This window comes from Panthera leo, chromosome F2 (assembly GCF_018350215.1).
Source record: "Panthera leo isolate Ple1 chromosome F2, P.leo_Ple1_pat1.1, whole genome shotgun sequence".
Lineage (NCBI taxonomy): Eukaryota > Metazoa > Chordata > Mammalia > Carnivora > Felidae > Panthera > Panthera leo.
Genome location: NC_056695.1, coordinates 16283327 through 16297966, shown reverse-complemented (window position 1 = coordinate 16297966; position 14640 = coordinate 16283327). Strand labels below are relative to the sequence as shown.

Here is a 14640-nt window from a genome sequence, read left to right as displayed (position 1 = left end):
ATCTTCTCTCCTGTGAATCTAGAATGGTTTTAACTCTATACCATCCTTTGGAGAATTAAGAAAATTGTCACTTATAGTTTTTGTAGAGCTAATTTCTTTTGCAGGACCTTAGTCAGAAAACGTGTTAGAGAAATGGTTTGTCAGACGTATGGGAGTAATAATCAGGAAAAGGAAGGTTAACTTAACAGCAGAGGTGATCTTCCCTTTTTTTCTAAAAATTCTGTCTCGTATGGTAGTTGTTAGCCACATGTGGCAATTTAAATTTAAATTAAAATTAAATTTAAAAACCAATTTTTCACTTGTACCAACCTTATTCCAAGTATTTAATATTCATGTGACTAGTTTACTACATTTCCATCATTTCAGAAAGTTATGTTGGTCAGTACTGTCCTAACACTTTTTGGGTTTTTTTTTTTTTTTTTTTTTAGAGAGAGGGCACAAATGAGTGAGGGCAGGGAAAGAGAGAACCAGGGCTCACTCAATGCGAAGCTTGTGTTCGCCCAAAGTGGGGCTCGAGCTCACTTCAAATTGGGGCACAAGCTCATGAACCGTGAGATCATGACCTGAGCCGAAGTCCAATGCTTAACCGACTGAGCTACCCAGGAGTCACAAAATTTCTTTTTTAAATTTTTATTTAGGGGCACCTGGGTGGCTCGGTTGGTTAAACATCTCTCTTTTTTTTTTTTTTAACATTTATTCATTTTTGAGAGAGAGAGACAAGAGTGCAAGTGGGGGTGGGGCGGAGAGAGAGGGAGACACAGAATCTGAAGCAGGATCCAGGCTCTGAGCTCTCAGCACATAGCTTGACAGGGGCTCAAACTCATGGAGCATGAGATCATGACCTGAGCTGAAGTCGGGTGCTTAACTGACTGAACCACCCAGGCTCCCAAACCTCTCACTCTTGATTTCAGCTCAGGTCATGATCTCACGGTTTGTGGGTTCTAGCCCTGCATCGGCCTCTGTGCTTACAGCAGGGAACCTGCTTGGGATTCTTTCTCTGCCCCTCCCTAATGCTTTCTTTCTCTCAAAATAAATATTTTTTAAATTTATTTAAAAAAATTTATTTTTTATTGTAGAGAGAGTGAGCGAGCACAAGGCGGGGGGTGGGGGGAGGGAGAGAGAGAATCCCAAGCAGGGTCCACTCTTAGCATGGAGGTTCCATCCCATAGCTCTGGGATCATGACCTGATTCAGGATCAAGAGTCAGACCCTCAACCAGCTGAGCCACCCAGGTATCCCTAAAACTTCCTTGCCTAACTGTTTAAAAGGCTATTCTTATGTTTTGGATTACTTTTTTTTTTTTTTTTTTAATTTTTTAAATGTTTGTTTAGTTTTTGTGAGAGACAGAGCACGGGTGGCAGAGGGGCAGAGAGAGGGGAAGACACAGAATCCAAAGCAGGCTCCAGGCTCTGAACTGTCTGCACAGAGCTGGATGCGGGGCTCGAACTCATGGACCATGAGATCATGACCTGAGCCGAACTGACTGAAGCCGCCCAGGTGCCCCTGTTTTGGATTACTTTCATTTCATAGATTATTTTCTTAACAAGTTCCAGTAGAGGAATTACAGAGTCAAAGAGTATTTGGAAAACAATATTATTCCAGTATTACCAATTATATTCTTACCAGTAGTTTACATTTTATTGAAAATTCTCAAACATTGGATGGATCACTACATTGCTGTTCTCCTATTCTACTTTCTCCAATTCTAGATCAGTTTAAAAAAAATGTTAAACCATCTCTGTTCTTTGAGGTTGACATAAGATGGATGGCTTGGGTGGGTACATAAACTCACTGAAAATGTAGAAAATTTTTATATTTGCATTTTTTGTGAAACATTCTCTAATTTTACACCAGATTGTCAAGGGGTTAGTAACCCTGTATGGTTTAGAACTACTCTTACAGTTGTTATTCTGCAGAATAGGAAGATAATTATTTGATGTTACTGTGTTTTAATATTTTATGTCCCTACTGCTTCATCTGGAAACAAAGTTTTTGAAATAGTGTATGTGCATTTCAAAAATTTTATAGGAAGCTCATTAGTTGAATCTTCTATTTGATGATTTTTTAATTTGATGCAAACACTTGAAAACAATATTGGTGGTGAAGAGGGGTAGCAAAGACACTGGTTTTTTTCTCTTTTAAATTCATGAGTAATCTGTAACCACTGTGCTCATATTCTACAACTTTTGGTTGGCTAGTATTTAAAATATCTCAGAACTAAAAAAAATAAAAGGGGGCTCCTGGGTGGCTCAGTCGGTTGAGCGTCTGACTTCGGCTCAGGTCATGATTGTGCTGTCTGTGAGTTCGAGCCCCGCGTCGGGCTCTGTGCTGACAGCTCAGAGCCTGGAGCCTGCTTCGGATTCTGTGTCTCCCTCTCTCTTTGCCCCTTCCCCGCTCATGCATGCACGCGCTGATAAACGTTAAAAAAAAATTAAAAAAAAATCTCAGAACTGCAGTGACCTTTTCAGTACTGTGAAACAGCTATCAGAAGAGTGCTGAGACATTTCAACCCCCCACCTGAAAATAGTCTTTTTGATAGCTTCTTGCAATACACAGTCAAAATCATTCAAAGTAATTGATCTCTGTGGTCAACGGTAGCCCAGAAAAGCACCTGGTATAGTAAATTGAGTGCTTGGAAAATTGCCAGATTAGTACCCCTGGAACTGAAGCTCTGTATAGCTTAGAAGGTTTATAGTCTGAATATCAGAAATTGAAGTGTTCTTGCTCATTCAATAAACGGATGGCAAAAAGTTTTGTGAGGCTTTGTGGAAGGTAAAGAGAGAACACATATCCATTCTTCAAAAGAAAAAAAAAATTATGATCAATAGTATAAGTACAATCATAGTACTTTAAATGTAGAGGGTGGAATGGATTGTTGGGGTGGGAAAGCTTCACAAAGAAGATGGTGGTTGAGGTTGAACCTTCAAGGAAGGAGGAAGAGTTAAAAAGCTTATGTCTTTTGGTTGAGGAAAAGGCATCTGTAAAAGGTGTTCATAAAAAGACAAAATGAGCTGATGTTGGCAGAGCTGAATGGGGACAGATTTAAAAGCCTTGAATGTGTGTTATAAGGTTTGGATTAATTAAACTTATCTGTAAGTGAAATGAGGGTTATTTTTTATAGTTATGTGTATTTACTGTTTATTCAACTAATAAGTGTTAGATCTGTGCTGTCCAGTATGGTATACACTTGCCACACGTGGCGATTTAAATTTAATTCAAAGTAAATAATCATTTTTTTAATTGTGGTTGGTCAGTAGCCTCATGTGGTGAGTGGACAGTGCAGCTATCAAACATTTCTATCAGTGCAGAAAGTGTTTTGGACAGCATGGCACCAGATGTTTATTTGAGGACCTATAGTAGGATTTAAGAGTTCAAGAATGGAGGAGCTCCTGGGTGGCTCAGTGGGTTAAGCATCTGACTTTGGCTCAGGTCACGATTTGTGAGTTCGAGCCCCCCATCATCGGGCTCTGTGCACTCTGTCCCCCCTCCACCCTGCTTCCCCTCCCCTGTGTGCCTGCACTCTCTCTCTTTCAAAAATAAACATTAAAAATTAAAAAAAGTTTAAGAATGAAAACTTTTGTTTTTAGTTGTGTGTTTTTTTTAAAGAATTTTGTTTTTAATGTTAATTTGTTCTTGAGGGAGAGAGAGAGAGAGAGGGTGTGAGTGGGGGAGGGGCAGAGAGAAGGAGAGACACAGAATCTGAAGCAGGCTCCAGGCTCCGAGCTGTCAGCACAGAGCCCAATGCGTGCCCGAACTCACGAGCCGTGAGATAATGACCTGAGCTGAAGTCAGACACTTAACCAGCTGAGCCACCCAGGTGCCCCAGTTGTGGTTTTATAATATATTCATGCTTTGTAAAAGATAAGTAAAAAATGTAAATTAAGAAACAATTTGAATTTATTAAGAAATCTCTTTTTTATAATGATTCTAATATGAATGATCCTCTCCTAATTTGTTTTCTCCTTTTGGTTTTTTATGTGTTGTACTTTCTTGAAGGTCAGGGGCCTTCAAATTATATTAATGTTAATCCAAGGACAGGTTCTAATCTAATCTTTTTAGTTGATTTCCTGTTTAATGATTTTGATTAAATGTGCTTTTATTTATTTTTTTATTAAAAAACTTTAAGTTTTTATTATTTTTTTTAACATTTATTTATTTTTGAGAGAGACTGAATATTAGCGGGGGAGGGGCAGAGAGAGGAGACACAGAATCTGAATCAGGCTCCAGGCTCTGAGCTGTCAGCACAGAGCTTGCCGTGGGGCTCAAACTCACAAACTCTGAGATCATGACCTGAGCTGAAGTTGGATGGTCAACTGACTGAGTCACCCAGGTGCCCCTGAATGTGGTTTTATACTATTATAGTGATGAGTTTTGAATCTCAGTAAACCATGGTTTTAAAATTAGAAGACCTTATTATCAACTAACTGCTTTTTCAATGTTGGTTATTCTAGGTATTTCCTTTAAATTGAATGAAACATCAGAATGAAGAAAACAAGGCTCTGCAAAGTTGAATAAAATTACAGAATCAATAGAGGTGACCGGACTAGTTTATTAATTTATATGTGTTTCTCTTCAAGGTCTACAACTCCAGGAGAAACAAAACTGCTGGCTTCTGAAATTTATGACATTCTCCAGTCTTCCAGTATGGCAGATGGTGATAGTTACAATGAAATGAATTCACGTAGAAGGAAAGCTCAGTTTTTCCTGGGAACTACAAACAAACGTGCCAAAACAGTGGTTTTGCACATAGATGGTCTTGATGATACGGTAAGACTTTTATAAACACGTGGTTCATAAGGTAGGGTCAGGAAGCAGATGATCCTTCTGACATATCATCAGAAGGTTGTAGTAGCCTAAGGCTATGTAACAATCCCTATGTCATTTACTTTACTTCATCTCATCACATAGACATTTTATAACCTCATATCATCACAAGAAGAAGGTGAATATAGTATGATATTTTGAGAGAGATCACATTTATATAACTTGTTACAATGTATTGTTACAATTGTTCTATTATTTATCTCTTACTCTGCCTAATTTATTTATTTTTTAAATGTTTATTTTAGAGAGAGAGAGAGTGAGTGACCATGAGTAGGGGAGGGGACAGAGGATCTGAAGTGGTCTCTGCACTGACAGCAGATACCCCAGTGTGGGGCCCGAACTCATGAACCACAAGATCATGACTTGAGCTGAAGTTGGACATTCAACTGACTGAGCTGCCCAGCACCCCTGTGTCTAATTTATAAGTAAACTTATCATATGAATGTGCAGGAAAAGAACATAGTATGTATAGGTTTGGGTACTTTCTGCAGTTTCAGGCATCCCCTGGGGGCCTTGGAACAGATCTCCTATGGATAAGGTATGGGTGGGGTGGGGAACTACTGTAAATAGTTTCTTCACTGACACCAGTGATCTTTTTTTTTTTTTTTAAATTTTTTTTAATGTTTATTCATTTTTGAGAGACAGAGACAGAGCATGAGTGGGGAAGGGGCAGAGAGAGAAGGAGACACAGAATCGGAAGCAGGCTCCAGGCTCCGAGCTGTCAGCACAGAGCCCGACACGGGGCTCGAACTCCCAGACCGCGAGGTCATGACCTGAGCCGAAGTCGGACGCTCAACTGACTGAGCCACCCAGGCATCCCACCAGCGATCTTTTTATTTTTATTTATTTATATATTTTTTCAGCAGTCTTGAAGAATAAATTCCAGAGGGGCATTTTGTTCTAAAGGTGTCAGTTAATCAGAGGATGTAACAAGAAGAAATAGACACATCCACAAGTAGAGCTGGAGATTTCAACACCACTCTCAATTAATAGAACAAGTATACAGAAAATCAGTTAAGGATATAGAAGACTCAAATAGTACTAACAACCACCTTAACCTCATCGGCATTTATGGAACACCCTCCAGCCACAAGGTAGTATCCATTCTTTTCACATACACATGGAACATTTACCAAGGTAGACCTTATTGTGGGTCATAAAACAAGTCTTAATAAATTTAAAAGAACTATGCAAAGTATGTTCTCTGAGCACAATGAAAAGCAAGTTAGAAATCAATAACAGGTATTTGGAAAATCCCCCAAATATTTTGGAAACTAAATAATTCATTTCTAAAATAATCCCTGAGTCATGGGGGCGCCTGGGTGGTTCTGTCAGTTAAGCGTCCGCCTCTTGATTTCAGCTCAGGTCATGATCTCACGGTTCCATGAGTTCAAGTCCCACATCAGGCTCTGCACTGACAACTTGGAGCCTGGACCCTGCTTCGGATTCTGGGTCTCCCTCTCTCTCTGCCCCTGCCCTGCTCATGCTCACTCGCTCGCTCACTCTCTCTCTCTCAAAAATAAACATTAAACAAATTAAAAAAAATAATCCCTAAGTCAATGAGGAAATCAGAAGAGAAATGATAAACATTTTGAATTGAATAAAAAGGAAAATGTAGTATCAAAATTTGTGGGAAGCCACCAAAGCAGTGTTTAGAGGGTAATTCATTAGCACCAAACGTCTAATTATTTATATATAAGAGAGATAAGGTCTCAGTGACTTAAGTTTCTACCTTAAGAAACTAGATAAAAAAAAGAAAAAGCAAATTAAATCTAACTTAAGCAGAAGAGTGAATGAACAAATCAGTGAAATGAAAAATGGAGAAAAACTAATGAAATCAAAAGCTGATTCTTTGACATGATCAATAAAATTGATAAATTTGTAGCCAAACTGATCATGAATAAAAGAAGTCACAAATTATTGATACCAGAAATAAGAGAGAGAAAACATCGCTATAGATCCTGTAGACACTAAAAAGAAAATAAATGGGAGTGCCTGGGTGGCTCAGTCAATTAAGCATCCTACTCTTGATTTTGGCTCAGGCCATGATCTCTGGGTTTGAGAGTTCAAGCCCCCTATTGGACTCTGTGCTGCCGGTGTGGAACCTGCTTGGGATTCTCTCTCTCTTTCTCACTTTTTACCCCCTCCCCTGCTTGCTGTCTCTCTCTCTCAAAATAAATAAAGAGACTTTAAAAAAAATCTAAAAAGAGGCGCACCTGGCTGGCTCAGTTGGTTAAGTGTCTGACTTCAGCTCAGGTCATGATCTCATGGATCCTGAGTTTGAGCCCCACATTGGGCTCTGTGATGACAGCTCAGAGCCTGGAGCCTGCCTCCGATTCTGTGTCTCCTCTCTCTGCCCTTCTCCTGCTCACACACTCTCTCAAAACTAAATAAACATTAAAATAAAAAAATAAAAAATTTAAAAAGAAAATAAATGAATATTTTAAATAACTTTATGCCAATAAATTTGATAACGTAGATGAAACAGGAAAATGTTTTTAAAAACACAGATTGCCAAGGTTTATTCAAGAAGAAATGGATAACATGAATAGCTCAATATGTATTAAAGAAATTGAATTTGTAATTAAAAACCTTTCCATAAAGAAAACTTCTGTCCTAGGTAGCTTCACTGGTGAATATATTCAATGTATTCTAATATAGACTATTTTAATAATAGAATACTGTAATACTCCTACAGGGTAGTTTCTTCTGAACTCATTCTACGTTGTCTGCTTTTAATATTAGCTACTTCTGCTTGCTTCTGATTAGTGTGTCTTCTGTTTGTGTCTGTATTTCAAGTAGATTTCTTACAGGCACCATATAGTAGGGCCTTGCCTTTTTATCCATTCTGAAAATTTCTGCTTTTTAACTGGAGTGTTGGAGTTATCTTTAATATGATTATTTGTATGGTTGTGTTTAAAACAACCATCTTGCTAATTCCTTTCTTTCTTTCTTTTTTTTTTTTTTAAGTTTATTTATTTAAGTAATCTCTGCATCCAGCTTGGGGTTTGAACTCACGACCCTGAGATCGTTTGGACACTCTTGTGACTGAACTAGCCAGGCACCGTGCCCTTGCAAATTACTATTTGTCCAATCAGTTCTTTGTTCCCTTTTCCTGCCTTTTGGACTACTGGATGTTTTTTATGATTTCATTTTATTTACTTTGTTGGCTTATTAGGTACAGTTCTTCCTTTCTTTTTGTTGGTTGATGTAGGGTTTATTTTATGTATCCTTTTTTTTTTTTTTAATGTTTTTATTTATTTTGGAGAGAGAGACAGAGCACCAGCAGAGCATGAGAGAGAGAGAGGGAGAGGGAGACAACAGAATCTGAAGCAGGTTGCAGGCTCTGAGCTGTCAGTACAGAGCCCGACATAGGGCTTGAACATAGGGATCGAACAAGTTCGATCAGGTCAGGCTAGATCATGACCTGAGCGGAAGTCAGATGCCTACCTGACTGAGCCACCCAGGCGCTGCCCCTATTTTATATATCTTTAACTTACTATAGTGCAGCTTCAATTAATATATCACTTCATGCATAGTATAGGACACTTAAAACATTATACTTCCATTTCTCCTTTCTCTGCCTCTATGCAGTTGTTAACATGTTTTGCTTCCCCATATGTCATAAACCCCAAATACATTGTTATTACTTTAAATAGTCTTTATTTTTTTTATTGTGGTAAAATACACATAGCATGAAATTTACTGTCTTTTTAAAAATTTTTTAAAATTTTTTTGATGTTTATTTTTGAGAGAGAGAGAGAGAGAGAGAGCGCCAGAGAGAGCACATGAGCGGGATAGGGGCAGAGAGTGAGGGAGACACAGAACTTGGAGCAGGCTCCAGGCTCTGAGCTGTCAGCACAGAACCCGACGCGGGGCTTGAACCCACGAACTGTGACATCATGACCTCAGCCAAAGTCAGACGCTCAACCAACTGAGTCACCCAGGTGCCCCCAAATTTACGGTCTTAACCATCGTTAGGTATATAGTTTGGTGGTATTAAATACATTCATAATGTTGTGTAACCATCACCTCTATACTTCTTATGAATGTACAGCTTTTTTGTTTTGTAAAACTGAAACTCTGTACTCATTAAACAGTCACTCTGCTTTCTTCCTTTCCCCCAGCCCCTGGCAACCACTGTTTTACTTTCTGTCTCTATGATTTTGAAAAGTCAGTTTCTTTTAAGACATTTAAAAATAAAAAAAGTATTTTCTGTCTATTTACATTTTTGCCATTTCCAGGGCTCTTTTTCCTTTGTGTAAATACTGTATTTTTCATCTGATACTATTTTCCTTCTGTCTCAAGGACTTCTTTTTTTTTTCGTTTTTAAATTTTTTTACTGTTTATTTTTGAGAAAGAGAGAGACAGAGTGTGAGCAGGGGAGGAGCGCAGAGAGAGAGGGAGACACAGAATCTGAAACAGGCTCCATGCTCTGAGCTGTCAGCACAGAGCCTGACATGGGGCTCAAACCCAGGAGCCGTGATACCATGACCTGAGCTGAAGTTGGACACCCAACCGACTGAGCCACCCAGGCGCCCCCGTCTCAAGGACTTCTGTTAACGTTTTGTTATAGCAGTACAAGTCTGCTGAAGTTGAATTCTTTCAGGTTTTTTTTTTTTTTAATTTAAATAGAATTCACATACTATAAATTTGCCATTTTAAAGTGTTCAATTCAGTGCTTTTAGTATATTTATAGGGTTGTGCAGCCATCACCATTGTCTAATTCCTGAACATTTCATCACCCCAAAAGGAAGCCTCATACCCATTAGCACTCACTAATGGGTTGCCCGTGACAACCACTAATTTACTGTATGTGGATTTGCCTCTTCTGGACATTACACATAAATGGAATCATAGGATATGTTACCTTTCATGTCTAGCTTTCACTTTGTATAACGTTTTCATAGTTCATCCCTATTGTAGTGTGTATCAGTACATCATTACTCTTTATAATATTCCATTGTATGGATTTACTATATTTGTTTATTCATTTATCAGTTGATGGACATTTGGGTTGTTTCCACTTTTTGGCTATTATGTATAATTCTGTGAAGATTTGTGTATAAGTTTTTGTGTGGATGTATGTTCTCCGTTCTTTCGGATATGTTACTAGGAGTAGAGCTGCTGGGTGATACAGTAACTTTGTTTAGCTTTTTGAGCAACTGCTAGAGTGTTTTCTACAGTGGCTGCATCATTTTATATTCCATCAGCAGCAGATGTGGGGTCTGGTTTCTCCACAGCATTGTCAACATACATTTCTGTTGTTGTTTGTGTGTTTGTTTGTTTGTTTTTATAATTTAACTTTATTTTTTATTTTTTAAAATTTACATCCAAATTAGATAGTATATAGTGAAGCAATGATTTCAGGAGTAGATTCCTCAATGCCCCTTACCCATTTAGCCCATCCCCCCTCCCACAACCCCTCCAGCAACCCTGTTTGTTCTCCATATTTATGAGTCTCTTTTGTTTTGTCCCCCTCCCTGTTTTTATATTATTTTTGTTTCCCTTCCCTTATGTTCATCTGTTTTGTCTCTTAAAGTTCTCATATGAGTGAAGTCATATGATTTTTGTCTTTCTCTGACTGACTAATTTCACTTGGCATAATACCCTCCACTTCCATCCATGTAGTTGCAAATGGCAAGATTTCATTCTTTTTGATTGCCTGAAATGATTTGATACTCCTGAAATGATTGCCGAGTAATACTCCATTGTATATATATATATACCACTTCTTTATCCATTCATCCATTGATGGACATTTGGGCTCTTTCCATACTTTGGCTATTGTTGATGGTGCTGCTATAAACATGGGGGTGCATGTGTCCCTTCGAAACAGCACACCTGTATCCCTTGGATAAATGCCTAGTAGTGCAATTGCTGGGTCGTAGGGTAGTTCTATTTTTAGTTTTTTGAGGAACCTCCATACTGTTTTCCCGAGTGGCTGCACCAGCTTGCATTCCCACCAACAATGCAAAAGAGATCCTCTTTCTCTGCATGCTCGCCAACATCTGTTGTGGCCTGAGTTGTTAATGTTAGCCATTTTGACAGGTGTGAGGTGGTATCTCATTGTGGTTTTGATTTGTATTTCCCTGATGATGAGTGATGTTGAGTATTTTTTCATGTGTCGGTTGGCCATCTGGATGTCTTCTTTGGAGAAGTGTCTATTCATGTCTTTTGCCCATTTCTTCACTGGATTATTTGTTTTTTGGGTGTTGACTTTGAGAAGTTTTTTATAGATTTTGGATACTAACCCTTTATCTGATATGTTGTTTGCAAATATCTTCTCCCATTCTGTCGGTTGCCTTTTAGTTTTGCTGATGGTTTCCTTCGCTTTGCAAAAGCTTTTTATTTTGATGAGGTCCCAGTAGTTCATTTTTGCTTTTGTTTCCCCTGCCTCTGGAGACGTTTTGAGTAAGAAATTGCTGGGGCCAAAATCAGAGAGGTTTTTGCCTGCTTTCTCCTCGAGGATTTTGATGGTTTCCTGTCTTACATTGAGGTCTTTCATCCATTTTGAGTTTATTTTTGTGTATGGTGTATGTAAGAAAGTGGTCCAGGTTAATTCTTCTGCATGTCGCTGTCCAGTTTTCCCAGCACCACTTGCTGAAGAGACTGTCTTTATTCCATTGGAGATTCTTTCCTGCTTTGTCAAAGATTAGTTGCCCATACGTTTGTGGGTCCATTTCTGGGTTCTCTATTCCATTGATCTGGGTATCTGTTCTTGTGCCATCTGTTGTTGTTTAGTACTGGTGTGAAATGGTATCATATTGTGGTTTTAATTTGCATTTCCCTAGTGATTAACGGTGTTGAGTATCTTTTCATCTGCTTTTGGCCATTTTTCAGTGGTTGATACAGGATTTATTGTATATATCTTTATCACAGATATCTCTTTTGGAGAAAATCCTATTCATTGTCTATTTAAAAAAATTTCTTTTTTAAGTTTATTTATTTTAAGAGAACAAATGAGCAGGGCAGGGGCAGAGAAAGAGGCAGAGAGAGAATTCCAATCAAGTTTAGGGCTGTGAGCACAGAGCCCGATGTAGGGCTCAAACTCATGAGCTGTGAGATCATGATCTGAGCCAAAAACAAGAGTCGGACACTTAACCGAGTGAACCACCCAGGCACCCACAGCCACCTGGGTCCCCCTTCATTGTCTGCTTTTAAATTGCTTATTATTTTTCTTTTCATTATTGAGTTGAGTTCTGTTAATACCATGTATTACATTGATGATTTTCATACTTTGAACCAACCTTTCATTCCTACGATAAATCCCAATTCGTCATGGTGTATAATCTTTTTAATATGCTGCTGGATTCAGTTTGCTGGGATTCTGTTGAAGCATTTTGCATATGTATTCATACAGGATATTTTACAGTTTTATTTATAATTTTCTTTCATGTGATGTATTTTTCTGATATTGGTATCCGGGTAATACTGGCTTCATAAAATGAGTTGGGATGGGGCACCTGGGTGGCTCGGTTGGTTAAGCCTCTGACTCTTGGTTTTGGCTCAGGTCATGATCTCATGGTTCTTGAGATTGAGACCCAAGTCAGGCTCTGTGCTGAGCCTGCTTGGGATTCTTTCTCTCTCTCTTTCTGTGCTCCTCCCTTGCTTGTGTGCTCTCTCTTTCTCTCTCAGAATAAATTAACATTAAAAAAATACTTAATAAATAAAATGAATTGGGAAGTGTTTTGATGACTTTGTTGAAAGATTGCTATTGATTCTTCATTAAACATTGGTAGTGTTAACCAGTGAAACCATTTGGTCCTGAGCTTTTCTTTGTAGGTTATTTCCTGATAATTGATTTAATCTCTTTAATTACTGTATGTCTATTCAAACTCCCATTATTTTCTTGAGTCACTTTTGGTAATTTTATTTTTCTAGGAATTTTCCCATTTCATTGAGGTTATCTAATGTGTTGGCATACAGTTGTTCATAGTATTTGCTTATAATCCTTTTGTTTCAGATTGGTCATAATGTCCTGTCTTATTCCTGATTTTAGTAATTTGAGTTTTCTTTCTCTTTTTCATGGTCAGTCTAGCTAAAAGGTTTATCAGTTTTGTTGATTTTTTTTCAGAGAACCAATTTTTAGCTTCATTAGTTTTTTTTCTATATTTCCCCCTTTTCTCTATTTTTCTTTTCCCTGCTCTAATCTTTATTGTTTCTTTCCATCTGCTTGCTTTGGGCTTTCTTAGAATGGAAATATAGGTTACTGATTTGAGATTTTCTTCTATTTAATATAGTTACTACAGCTAGAAATTTTTGTTCAGTCATTCTTTTCTCTATATCCCATAAGATTTGATATATTCTCATTTTATTCATCTCCAAGTATTTTTTGTGTGTGATTTCTTTTTTTGATACATTGGTAATTTAGGAGTTTGTTGTTTAATTTCCATGTATTTCTGAATTTTCCAAATTTCCTTGTTACAAATTTCTAATTTCGTTTCATGTGATTTGACAATATTGTGTGATTTCAATCATTTTCTATTTACTGAGGCTTGTTTCATGGTCTGCCTTGGGGAATGTTCCATATGCACCTGAGAATGTATATACTGTTGTTGGGAGTATTCTAAGTGTTTATTACTATTAATTGGTTTATACTGTTGATTAAATCCTCTTTTCCTTGCTCATCTGTCCAGCTATGCTGTTCAGTTTTTTTTAAGATTTATTTATTTGAGAGAGAGCTAGAGGAGGAAGTGGCAGAGAGAGAGAGGGAGAGACAGAATACCAAGCAGGCTCTGTTGTCAGCACAGAACCTGATACAGGGCTCGATCCCACGAAATGTGAAATCATGACCTGAACCAAAATGAAGACAAGAGTCAGTTGCTTAACCGACTGAGCCACCCAGGTGCTCCAGCTATTCTTTCATTTTTGAAAGTCAGATCTTGAAGTGTAACTCCTTCAATTTTGTATGTCTGTGAGAGTCCTTATTTTATTTTTTTTGAAAGATATTTTCAGTGCATGTGAAATTCTAGGTGACAGGATTTCTTTTCTTTCTTTCTTTAACCATACTTCAAGGCATTGGTCCACTGTCTTCTTCCTTGCATTGTTTCTGTTTAGGATTCTATTATTTGTGTTCTTCTTAATAGATCTTATTTTTCCCACTCTTCCTGCTTCTAAGAGTTTCTCTTTTATCACTGTTTTTGAGCTGTTTATAATGTGCCTTGGTATAATTTTATTCATGTTCATTCAGCTTCTTGGATCTCTGGGTTTATCGTATGCAGCAAATTTGGACAGGTTTCTCCATTATTTCTTCAAATATTTTTTCCGTCCCCCTTTCCCCTGGGTCTTTCAAGGATTCCTGTTATACATATTCAGCCGTGTAAAGTCTCACAGCTCACTGATACTCTGCTCATTTTGTTTTCAATTCCTTTTTTTCCCCCTCTGTTTCATTTTGGATAGTTCCTGTTGCTATATTTGTTGAAGTTTTCTTTTGTAGGCATTTATTTCCTGTTAATCTCATTCAGTGTATTTTTTTTTAACATAGACATTATTTTATTTCATTTCTAGAAGTTTGATTTGGGTCTTTTTCATATTTCCGTAGCATGGATCTACTGGAACATAAAAAAAGAGGGGTGGAATAACCATAATGTCTTTATGTACTAATTTAATTATCTCTGCCTTTTGAGTATGTTTCTATAGATTGATTTTTGTAATTACAGATTGACTTTTATAATTACTGGTTGCATTTTTTTTTTTTTTTTGCTTCTTTGCATTCTTGGTAATTTTTGATTAGATGCCAGGCATTGCAAATTTTACTTTGTTGGGTACAGCACGTATTTATTTGTATGTACACCCTTTAAAAATATTCTTGAGA

The 14640-nt window shown here is 37.6% G+C and overlaps 1 protein-coding gene across 4 annotated transcripts in view; it reads left to right on the top strand.

The window, feature by feature from the left end:
• Positions 1 to 14640, top strand: part of ARMC1 (armadillo repeat containing 1) — a 68561-nt gene that overhangs the window by 30521 nt on the left and 23400 nt on the right. For all 4 annotated transcript variants that reach the window (XR_006198112.1, XR_006198111.1, XM_042923253.1 and 1 more), the window contains exon 4: positions 4577 to 4766. Coding sequence is in view for 2 of the 4 variants with exons in the window: in XM_042923253.1 (XP_042779187.1) it covers positions 4577 to 4766 (190 nt within the window). In the remaining 2 variants the exon portion in view is untranslated. The remainder of the gene's footprint in view (positions 1 to 4576; positions 4767 to 14640) is intronic.